Here is a 12,435-nt window from a genome sequence, read left to right as displayed (position 1 = left end):
TTTCACATTTGAAGAAGATATACTGTTGCGTAATTCACATGGGGACACAGAGGTCTCACAGATTGGGAAAGCTACTTAAAAGAATGTCTGTAGTTTGTTTCTGAAAACAGTTGATTTCAGCTGAGTGAGTTATAATTTCGAATTTGAAATGAATGGAAAATTATGGTATTTTGCAGATGGCTAAACTAAGGCTAGTATTTTTTTTTAAGAAAAATGCAAAAAATCAAAGGAAAAAAACTCTTTATCATTGCTTGGGATTCCAAAAAGAATACTTGATTTTTCTATATAACAAATTTACAGAGTCCATAAAATATGCATGTATCTTTAATGCAGGATAAAACTTTTGGAGCAGCTGGAGATACTGTTGTGGTTGAGGAACTTCTTGAAGGAGAAGAAGTTTCTGTAAGTAAATAAGATAATAGAGGAGTCTGTTGAAGTCCGTCCTATAATTCTTTCATCGTTCATGCACAGCACAACTATCTCCTCTAAAGTTTGTAATGTAAAAGTTTTCAGAAATCCAGTCAAGGTAACTATTTTCATGCTTCTTTCATTTCAGTTGAAGAGTTCATCCAAAATCACTGCTTAACTCTTCCTTACTGAAAACAATAGAAATTAAATGTATTAAACTTTGGCTATCTTATTCCCATTTTGAACATTCTACAAAAGTTTGAATTAAAAGTTTAGAAAACCAAGCTCTTCCTGTATGAATCACAGAAACAAAACAGGTGATTAAATAAATATAGTGTTATTTTGATCAATTAATCTTTACGTTGGCTTTCTCTTGAATATTTCCCATGCTGCTGGTGAAGAGTTACCTTGTGGTAAGATGGACAGCCAAGAAATTATATACGGTACATAAATAAATAAAACTCCTAAATGGAATCAAAGCTTGGATTTTCAGGAAATCCAGTCCAACCTTTATTTTGGTCATTCACAAGCATACCACAGTCAAACAATTTGATAAGAACAAACAGTCAAAACCAGAATATTGGGCTTGATTAAGAGTTCATACAATATCCAAATGAATATAAAATAAATTGATATAGTTTAGATATTTTATCAAAAGAATGAAAATAAAATGGACTGTGTTTTTCAGTGTTTTACTGCCTTTCTCTACCAGCCCCATCTGTTTTAGACAAGCTATTTAAATTTTGTTAAAGTCTGTGAGTATTGACGTTATTATTTGACAATAATAATTCCTTAGATTAATATTTGAAATGATCTCAGTCTGATTTTTTTATAAAATGTGTTTATTGTTTATTTTAACAATAAACAATAAGATGCCAGAGGAAATAAGTTAGAGTATGTAAGTATACTTTGTACAACCGATCTCTTGTTATAAGTAGGATGTTACTTATAATTAAGAGCTGAATAATACTCAGCTGTATAAGTTTAATATCACGGTTATTCCCATTGCATTGTTCTTATGTTCTGGCTATTATTTGTTTGTTTGTTTGTTTGTTTTGCAGTGCTTGTGCTTCACAGATGGTGTCACTGTGGCTCCCATGCCTCCTGCCCAGGATCACAAACGGTTAATGGATGGTGATCAAGGACCAAACACTGGTGGAATGGGTGCATACTGCCCAGCACCTCAGGTAAGGCGCCTACTATGTTAGCGTTCCTTAGGCAGCTTAAAAAAAACCAGTAGCGGGTGTTAGAATTCAATATACTAGTTAGATTTTAAGAAAAAAGAGTGGTGTAAGCTGATTGTCACCGCTTTTCTTTATATCACTTCTTAAGGGGATAATGGCGTGGTCCTCTATGACGAGGCAATCTTTATGTGATATTAAGCGTTCATATGATACTATATGAGATAACAGTAACATGACTTCACTAATAAGATACTGTACACTAATTAGAATGAGACATGCCTTTGGGATTAAAAAAAAAAGGCAGAGGGATGAGGAGAGGCATAATAGAAACGAAGGTGACTGTAAAAGGAAATGCAAAGAACTCTTAGTCTGCCATTTATCATAAACACACTAGGTTTTATCCAGCAGAGAGAGCATTCCTAGTTCATAGGTAAGTTTAAATACGCTATAAATATCTTCTTAAATAATGATGCTGCAAATTTCTTATAAAATGGAAATAATAGAATAATATAATGAAAGATTCAATCTTTTCAAGATATTAATACACTGACAAAATTATATTTCATGTATGAGTTTTATATTCCTATGATTTGTTGCTGATAGTTTTAAGTTGTTTCTCTGTCTGCAGTCTATGATTTGTTTTTAACCAAGTCTAAAAGGTAAAGGTAAAGGTTCCCCCGCACATGCGTGCTAGTCGTTTCCGACTCTAGGGGCCGGTGCTCATCTCCGTTTCAAAGCCGAAGAGCCAGCGCTTGTCCGAGGACGTCTCCGTGGTCATGTGGCCGGCATGACTAGATGCCAAAGGCGCACGGAACGCTGTTACCTTCCCACCAGAGTGGTCCCTATTTTTCTACTTGCATTTTTTTACGTGCTTTCGAACTGCTAGGTTGGCAGAAGCTGGGACCAGTACCAGGCGCTCACTCTGTTACGCAGCACTCGGGATTTGACCCACCAAACTGCCGACCTTCTGATCGACAAGCTCAGCGTCCTAACCCACTGAGCCACCGTGTCCCTTTCTTAACCAAGTCTAGTAACATACAATTAGTCCTCGACTTAGTGACCATTTAAAATTACAGCACTGAAAAAAATGACTTATGACCATTTTTCACATTTACGACTAATGCAGCCTCTCCATCCATGGTCATGTGATCAAAATTCAGACGCTTGGCAACTGACACCTATTTTTGACGGTTGTAGTGTCCTGGGGTCACATGATCACTTTTTGCAACCTTCTGACAAGCAAAGTCAAAAGGACACACTGTGTTACTAACTTGAACAACTGCAGTGATTCACTTAACAACTATGGCAAGAAAGGTTGTAAAATGGAGCATAACTCACTTAAATGTCTCACTTAGCAACAGAAATATTGGGCTCAATTGTGGTCATAAGTTGAGGACTACCTGTAAGTCTTTTTATGCACTAGCATTGAAAGAGGAATAGGAGAAAGACAAAAGAAGCATATAGCCAGGAACCAAATTATGTCAAAATCTTGCAGGCTGCTGGGTTGTTACATATGCATACGAAGGGAGATTAAAACTTATGGTTTAGAGCAGAATATCATAATAGTGACATTGTATTTACTGTATTATTTAAGGCAAGTGTAATGTATTAAGACACATGTCAAACTCACGACGTCACGTGACGTGCAACTTAACAGAGCTTTTTTGCCATTGACGGCAATGGGGTGGGCATGGTTTCCCGATGACGCGTCCAGCCTGCGGGCCAGCAGTTTGACACCCCTGTATTAAGATAATACATTAAAAAAGGTAAAAGTTTCCCCTGCCAGTCATATCCATTTGTAGGGGGCAGCGCTCATCTGTGAAGTGTCTGATGTTGCTTCAGGGGTCATGTGACCAGCATGACTATATGCCAGAGTCTCACAGGACACTATTACCTTCCGACCAAAGTGGTACCTATTTATCTACTTGCTTTCAAACTGTTAGGTTAGCAGGAACTGGGGCAAGTAACGGGAGTTACTTAGGTCTCGAAGTGCCAAGGTTACGGTTGACAAGCCCAGCGTCATAACTGCTTGGCCGCTGCGCCCCTTACTAAGATAATATGGGTTCAGTCAAAGCATTGTTGCGTATAGTGAGCTTTGTATATTATGTTCACCAGCAGCAATGTTCCAAGGCACTGGGCAGAGACCTATTTCCTATACTGAGGTTACAGATTAAATTTTTCTTACAAATTTCACTTTCTGTAATATTTTTAGCTGTCTCAAGATCTGCTCCTGAAAATCAGAAATTCTATTCTCCAGAAAACAATTGATGGTATGAGAAAAGAAGGTATCCCATACGTAGGTAAGTAGGAGAATTGTTCTTAGTTGATTGCTTATGATATATATGACTATTAGTTGCCATACAAGGTTCAGAATGAAAAATGCTGACCTGTAAGTTTCTAATAATTACCATACAAAAAGATGCAGGCATGCAAAAGGAGCAGGAATTCAGGTATTAGTACTTAACTAAGTTATCTAAGATTTAGAGAGGAACCAGACTTTATTTATGTATGTACTTATTTTATTTATATACTGCCCATCTCCCCAATAAGGCAGCTCTGGGGAGCCTATAGAATATCAGAAGATAAATAGAAAAGAAATTAAAAATTTAAAACTATGTAAAAAAAACCAGAACCAAGGTGAAAGGCAGCATGGGGCTGAAGACTTCTTACTCCTTCAGCCACCTCCAGCGCTGGGCTCCAAGCCCACTGGCAAACCCAAATTTTAATGCCGTACTGGAAGGCCAGAAGGATGGAGCAGTTCTCACCTCTGGTGGCAGAGTGTTCCACAGGATTGGAGTTACAGTGGAAAAGGGTCTTCTCCTTCCAAAGATGTATCTTTTATCTAGGTTCTACATGTTATTATTGTTGAGTGACAATATTCAACAGTATTATGAACACAGCTGTCAGCACGATTGTTCTGCAGGTATTTCTAGACAATTGTACCAGATGTGTTTGTCTCCAGTATTTTTTGTTCTTCAATAAGGTGTGCTTTATGCGGGGTTAATGCTAACGAAAGATGGACCTAAAGTTTTGGAGTTCAACTGTAGATTTGGTGACCCTGAATGCCAGGTGAGAATAATTGACTGCAATCTTTTACATGTCTGCATGTTGATATTCATAGTTCAGTAAGGTCTATTCAGATATGCATATTGGCTTAGCCAATATAATATTCAACCTCTTCTGAACCAATTTTAATGACTGCATTGGTATAGACTGCATAGTTTTAAACTGAATACTTATTTGGAATATACATTATTGATTTCAAAGTTTGTAAGATTTTAGTGGATTATTTACCAAAACAGACATCGCTATCACCAAAGAGCTTTTCCTGCATCTTTTACCAGTAGATATCAAATCTCAGTGCTTCTTAATTTGCCCAGTTATAAAATGAGCAGTCTTTCCCCCTCATCCCTTGTGATATAAATCGGCAACTGGAGAGCCCAGGGGTAGGTCTGGCCCTTGGAGAAGTAATCACCAACCAGAAGCCTTGTGAATGTCACATATTTTGTAGTTTAAATAACAACATAACTTTTGTCTGCATTTTTGTAGGTAATTCTCCCACTTCTTAAAAGTGACCTTTATGAGGTTATGCAAGCAACCATTGACCAGAAGTTGTCCAACTGCATACCTGTTTGGTTTGAGGATCGTGCAGCTGTTACTGTGGTGATGGCTAGTGAAGGCTATCCAGGAAATTATGCCAAGGGTTTGGAAATAACAGGTATGAAACAGTCACATAGAATCCCAAATGCAGCATTTTCAATATTCCCAATGTTCCCATTCCACTGGAGGCCATGTGAATTTCTGCCTCATATAACAAAAGTACTAGTTTTAACCAGATTATTTTTTGAATGTTGTTAGCTTCTGCGTTAGAATACAGGTAATCCCCCAGGTATGAATGTTTGTTTAGCGAGTTTTCACAAAAACGAATTTATTCAGAAAGGGTACTTACATTAGAAATTCAAAATTGTGAGTAAAAAGAGGCCTCTGTAGCCATGTGACTGCAGCGGTGGCCATTTTGAACTCTGTGACTTGCCTAGGCCGGTCAGGTTACGAATGCGATTTCCTGAAGCTGAAGGATTGTCGGTTTTTTTGTCCCTGGTCACGTGGCCAGCGCTGATTTGTTTTGCTTTTTTGGTGGAGAATCTGCTCCTGCCTGGGCTTAAGGACTGCTTCTGTAAGTATTTTTTTTAATTGTTACTCTATAGTAACAAAACTGTTTGCAAGCACTTTGGGATCTGTGGTGCTCTTTAAGTACTGTACTTTGCAAACTATTGTGTTTATAAGTACAGTATTTGCAAAGGTAAAGTTTGTTTGCATTTTCCTTGAAACTGTTTGTAGAAATGCTAGCCAGGATCTACACAAAACGTTCCATAACGTTGTGTTTCCTGGCTTTTATTTTGGAGATTAGAGTATATTACTGTCGTTTGTAGGTTTTAAATTTAAATTGCCTTCAGAAGTTATGGGTGCCCCATCATTGGAAGCTTATAAGAAGAGTCTGGATAGGCATGTATCAGAAATACTCTGTTGTGAGAGCCGTGGGTTAGACTAGATCAGACATGTCAAACTCGCGACGTCGCGTAACGTCGCGCAACGTATCGGGATGGTTTTGCCATTGCCTGCAATGGGGTGGGCGTGGCTTCCGGATGACACATCCAGCCTGCGGGCTGGCAGTTTGACACCCCTGGACTAGATGTCCTCAAGATCCCTTCCATCTCTGTTACTGTTGCAAGCCGAGAGCTCTGCAAATCCCTCCCTCTGGTTGCCTGGCTGGAGACTCTTAAGCTAATTAGTGGCAAGTGGTGTTTTTTTTTTAATAGCACCTGCTCTGGGCAGCTAAAGAGGCTTGAGCTAACTAGCAGCAGTTTTGTTTTGTTTTGTTTTGTTTTGTTTTGTTTTTAAAGCAACTGCAATGGCTGCAAGTCCTGCTTGGAAGCAATTTAGTTCCTGAGCTGGCTGCATTGGAAACAGCTGATGGGTGGCTAGTGGAAAGCCTCTCAGTTCAGTTAATGTAGCAGCGATCAATTACAAATCGGAGGAAATAGCAAGTCAGATCTTTATTCATTTAACAATCCAGTTGATTCAATTAATGAATTTGATTTTAAAAATTTGTAAAATTGAGCCTGATTCTTTTGAAGGGTTTTTTGCCTCACAAGCCTAGTGGGCAGGCTCCATTAGGTTCATACCTCGAAACAATAATGTACAAGTAGAAACACAATAATGTTCTCTATTAAAGAAGAATTTTGATGCAGAATCACAAAGAGATGGCTGCCCTCAGTAAGGCCGGCACACTGAAATGGACAAATTGTTAGAAATGCATCTTTCAGTTTCAAAGATATCTAAATAGAAAAATGTGCAAGTAGTCCAAGGGTTTTTACTTAAGATTTGGACAATTATATATAATAGTTAAATATGGAAGATATTATCAAGTTGCTTACCATATACATATATTATTTGTGGTGCTTCAGAGGTTGAAGACATACCGGTATATTATTTGAATGGCAGCTATAAAATAAAGTAAAAGACCAATAGGGTATCTTAAACCACACATTAGATGTGCAGACCAATTAGATGCATACATTAGAACAATATATTTAATACGTTGCCAGAACCTGAATATAGCATATAATTTGACCTTTTATCTGAATAAAACAGTACTATGGAGACTGTTGTATATATGGATTTTAATAAGGTAAACAATAAAAGTGATCAGAAATATGAATTTTATTTTTTTGAATTTTGCCTTTTACTCTATTATATATAAACTTATTATAGTCTTGCATTTTGATATGGCCTAAGGGCTAATTGCTAACTATTATTATGGATAGTTGCACAGTCAGATGTTTAGACTGGGTTTGGTATTTTTGTCTACCAATTGTGCTGTTATATTATTGTTGTTGTTACTGTTATTATTATGACTACTACTACTACTACTACAAGAGAAGATGGAATTGGTTATGTCAGAAGTGGAAACCTATCACTTCCAGATATTCTGGATCACCACAAACCCTGGAAAGCATATTTAGTAGTCAAGGTTTCCAGGCTTTGATCAGGTTTTCCAAATAATTTTATCCTGTATCCTAACCAGGCTTCCCCAATGCAAAGTTCAAAAGTTCTGTTATCCTGCCGTATTTGTAGTTTATGTAGGATTTTACTTTAGAGGGGTTGGTTGAATAGACGCCTGTGAGGAGTCAATTGGTTGTCTCTATTTTGATTGATCCACCTCATTTGTTTGCTTTGTGTGACCTTATGTGGCACCTGATTGGATAATCAAACATATTCAGCTCCATTGAGCTGCTGACGTCCCATTAACTGAGCACCAGGCTTCTAGGACTTCTCTGACTTTCCTGCTTTACATGATCATATATAGGTAAAGGTAAAGGTTCCCCCGCACATGCGTGCTAGTCGTTTCCAACTCTAGGGGTTGGTGCTCATCTCCGTTTCAAAGCCGAAGAGCCAGCGCTTGTCTGAGGACGTCTCTGTGGTCATGTGGCCGGCATGACTAGACGCCAAAGGCGCACAGAACGCTGTTACCTTCCCACCGGAGTGGTCCCTATTTTTCTACTTGCATTTTTACGTGCTTTCAAACTGCTAGGTGGGCAGAAGCTGGGACGAGTAACAGGCGCTCACTCTGCTATGCGGCACTCGGGATTCGACCCACCAAACTGCCGAACTTCCGATCGACAAGCTCAGTGTCCTAACCCACTGAGCCACCGCGTCCCTATGATCATATATATTATGATGTAATTTAAATGCCTAATTTTTTTTTAGAAAAACTGGTGAGAAACACCTGGAAGTAGCTTGTCCATTATGTCATTTGTGCCGTTGTGTCATTACTTGTGATCTTTACCAATCAACAATAGCAGTAACCGAAGTCATTATAGTATTATCAATAGTAATAGTAGTAGTAACAGTAATATTAATTATGATAATATATACACAATAGAAACATAGCAAAAGTTTTTTTAGTATCCAAATGTTATTTAGTTATCACATATTGTTGCCTTACAGGATTTTCTCAAGCTAAAGAACAAGGTTTGGAGGTATTTCATGCTGGCACAACCCTAAAAGATGGCAAGGTGGTTACCAGTGGTGGAAGAGTCCTCACTGTGACAGCTATCAAGAACGATCTTATATCTGCACTGGAACATGCCAACAAAGGAGTTGAAATCATTCGTTTCAAAGGGGCCATTTATAGAAAGGATATTGGTTATCGGGCTATTGCTTTTCTTAAACAATCCAGGTATCTATTTGAAGGCAAAGCTAAAAACTGACAGTTAAATTTAAGCAAGCAAAAGACACACAAGTCATTATAAAATGCTGCTTGATTTAATTTTTATACAGTGAAAGCTTGGTTTATTAGATTAAGGCCCTGTCTCCTAGAAGCCCTCCGACTACTACACACCTTAGCTCCACATCCTGTCTTGGTGTGCACCTCGACAGTTACTGCTGCCACAAAGGGATGCCTTTTCCTGATATCTTCTCCCTAACTCTAGATCCCCAGATGAACTGTGTGATTAGGGAATTGAGATCCTCCTACTTGTCCCCTTGTATGGAGAAACAGACCAATCTCACAAGAAATACATAGACTGAATCTTAATTTTTTATTGCAACTATATTAACAAAATTAGTATTTAATCCAGGAATTTGCTTGAGTTTATCTGGGCTGTAACAAAGTCTATTTTTTAAGAGAAAAATCCACCAAATATTAACATTAGCATCAAAGTAGTATCAAACGTTTCTTGATAACACAATCTTTTGTACCATAATAATAGCCTCCTGTCTGAAAGTGTATGACATATCCGTGCACTGCAAGACTAATCTTCTGTAATGCAATAAAGTTACTAACTGTGTAATCATATCTAGTTTTATTATTCTTAGTATTGAATAATTATTTGAAAAGTGATACAAATCCACCTCGCTTTATTCAGTGAAATATATTTTATTGTAAAACTACCTTGTATGTTATTTCGAAGCATGTATATTTGAACAGCTATAATAGGACATTCACTGTGAAAAGCTATAGTATTCCATTGCAGCAAAAAATTTTAAAAAGAGAAGTTTTAGAGAGTATTATTGCCAGCTTAAAGAAGGCAAAATGAGTGTTTTATAAACTCTCACAGACTGTATCAAATGCAGCATTATGAAGTGGCCTTTTGGGCAGAAAAGGGTCTGTAATATTCAGTGAGTTCAATGTAATATTTAAAGAGTTAACATAGTCTTGTATTTAAGAGTCTGGTTAAACAGCTGTCATGAAATACAAATTTATCACTAGACTGCATTGTATTCAGAAAGGAACCATTTTATTTAAACAGAATTATTTGGATACATAGTTGATTTGTAGTACAGTACTATAACACCATTTTGACATTTTCATTGTGCTAATGAACCCTAATATTGATATTTTTTTCTATTGAGGCCTTAAAATTGTTTGGAGGATGCAAATTAACACACATTTTTTACTTTTAAAAAAGTTATGTCATATTTTGGATATTAGTTGTAATATGGTAAGAGGTATTCTGATTTTTTTCTTGTTTGAATACAGTGGAGTAAAGAATCAGTAGAGTAAATCCATTGGAAAATTCTATTGATGATGCACTTGAGCAAACCCCTTCACAAAGGGACATTAAGAATCTTGCTTTCATGTGTTCAGCAATGCCATATACCAGGGGTAGGCAACCTTGGCTCTTTTATGACTTGTGGACTTCAACTCCCAGAATTCAATGCTGGAGAGTTGGAGAACTATGTTGTAATTTGCTCTGATCTTTTTGGTTGATGTAATACCAGCTGAGGCCTCACACACACCAGAAATGACAGTCTTCTATGTGCTGAAACATAGTTACTAAGTTTTGAAATCAAAGTCAATATCTTTCTAAAAAATAGGGTTTTTTTCAACACTTAGCTTTAGAATACCCTTAAAACTATATTTTTAGAACACAAACTTGTTTTTAAAACACTAGTTTTTAAAAGCTAAATTTCTCTGTTACAGTTACGTTTGTTGAAGGTAAAAAAGCAGGATGAATAAAAAGTCCTTACAAATCGACTATAAGCATTAGAAAATACAACTGCAAAATAGATTGTATATATGGGCAAATTGATAATTGGCTATTCTGCCTTTTTAGAGGCCTAACATATAAAGACAGTGGTGTAGATATTGCAGCTGGTAACACCTTGGTTCAGAAAATTAAACCTTTAGCAGCAGCCACCTCTAGATCAGGTAAGATAATCTTACTACATTTTGTAGAACTAAGAATTGTCAGATACATATTCATTAATATTTACTAGTTACTAGATTTGTATTTTTCAATTGGAATTCAAGGGTGCAGAAATGACTGAGTATTGGATTATTATGAATTCCATTTGGGATTATGTATATAATTCTGTAAATCAATTAGCAATTAAAGCAATTATTTGCATGTCTACTCAGGAGCTCTAGCCCTATTAAATAATTAAATTATTATTTGGTGATTGAGTGGGCAAAGGAATCCAGATTAATTCAGGAGCAGTGGGGAAGGGAGAACAAGCTTTTATTTCAGCCTCCCCCACCATGTTACCTTATTGGGGGAGATTAGGAATTCTGGGAATTGAATCCCAATTCATCTTGAAGGTGCCATGTTGAGGGGAGTTGCTTTCATATCAACTGACACATTTCCATATAAAATTAATATTAGTACCCACAAATTCCTGACAGAGCAATTAATCAGTGGAACAGCCTGCCTCTAGAAGTTGTGAATGCTCCAACACTGGAAGTTTTTAAGAAGAGACTGGACAACCATTTGTCTGAAATGGTATAGGGTTTCCTGCCTGAGCAGGGGGTTGGATTAGAAGACCTCAAAGGTCCCTTCCAACTCAACTATTATTACTGTTACTACTACTACTACTTCTAATTATTATTATTATTATTATTATTATTATTATTATTATTATTATTATTATTATTATATTATATTATTGAAAATCCATAATTGAAACAAATGTTATCCCATGCTTGCTGGCATATATTTTTTGTGGGTTTAGGTCACGATTTAAAAAATGGGAAAATCAAGCCAGAACAACAATTTGACAAATCTTATCATAGTAACAACCCTTTTCCCACACTTGATAGGCTGTAATGCTGACCTTGGAGGCTTTGCTGGCCTTTTTGACATAAAAGAAGCTGGATATAAAGATCCAATTTTGGTTTCTGGTACTGATGGTGTTGGAACAAAGCTCAAGGTAATAAAAAAAGAAGACATCTCATAGTTTTTCTTTTTTGGTATTTTGCTGTTTATTTTTAGAGAGGCTGGTTTAAGCCTGAAACCAGGTTTCATAAGAAACCTTCCTAATGGAACTGGGAGATCCAAGGTCGAATCCACCTCCAGCATGGAAATTCACTTCTTGAATGGGTGCCCCTTGCTTTCTCACTCGCCCTACCTCAGAGGATTGCTATTGTGAACTTAAAATTAAGGAGACTTCTTGAAGTTCTTGGAGAAAGGCAACATATAAATCTAATAAATTTAGATCAGAGATTTCTAATATTTTTGGCCAGTGGTATATTTCAAAAGTTGGGGATATCTGTGCTCAATCTTCAAAAAATGGTTGCTGTGGTGAAGATGAGCAGTCATAAAACATTCCTTTATTCAGTGGGAAATTACTACGGCGTGATGCTTTTAGCTTCCCAGGTACAGTGGCGCCCATGGATTCCATGTGGGGAATTAAAAGTAGGAAATGCAGGAAATTCCATGTTCTCCTTGAAATCTCTAGCCTAAAGTAGCCATGGCCACTGGGCATGGCCAACAAAACTATGCAGCAAAAACTATAACTTTATTAGGGCTGGCAAACAAATGTACTTTTGAGTGGGATGGAA

General features: G+C 37.1%; 1 protein-coding gene across 3 annotated transcripts in view; it reads left to right on the top strand.

Annotated features, from left to right (window-relative positions):
* GART (phosphoribosylglycinamide formyltransferase, phosphoribosylglycinamide synthetase, phosphoribosylaminoimidazole synthetase) overlaps nt 1–12,435 on the top strand; it is a 51,367-nt gene that overhangs the window by 21,562 nt on the left and 17,370 nt on the right. For all 3 annotated transcript variants that reach the window (XR_014492418.1, XM_083361848.1, XM_083361849.1), the window contains 8 exons: nt 334–402; nt 1,470–1,595; nt 3,805–3,892; nt 4,576–4,661; nt 5,142–5,310; nt 8,601–8,832; nt 10,712–10,806; nt 11,695–11,804. Coding sequence is in view for 2 of the 3 variants with exons in the window: in XM_083361848.1 (XP_083217974.1) it covers nt 334–402; nt 1,470–1,595; nt 3,805–3,892; nt 4,576–4,661; nt 5,142–5,310; nt 8,601–8,832; nt 10,712–10,806; nt 11,695–11,804 (975 nt within the window). In the remaining variant the exon portion in view is untranslated. The remainder of the gene's footprint in view (nt 1–333; nt 403–1,469; nt 1,596–3,804; nt 3,893–4,575; nt 4,662–5,141; nt 5,311–8,600; nt 8,833–10,711; nt 10,807–11,694; nt 11,805–12,435) is intronic.

The sequence above is a fragment of the Vipera ursinii genome (assembly GCF_947247035.1).
Source record: "Vipera ursinii genome assembly, chromosome: 4".
In the NCBI taxonomy this organism is placed as follows: domain Eukaryota; kingdom Metazoa; phylum Chordata; class Lepidosauria; order Squamata; family Viperidae; genus Vipera; species Vipera ursinii.
Note: the sequence above shows the minus strand (reverse complement) of the source record. Positions and strands in the feature narration are given on the sequence as shown.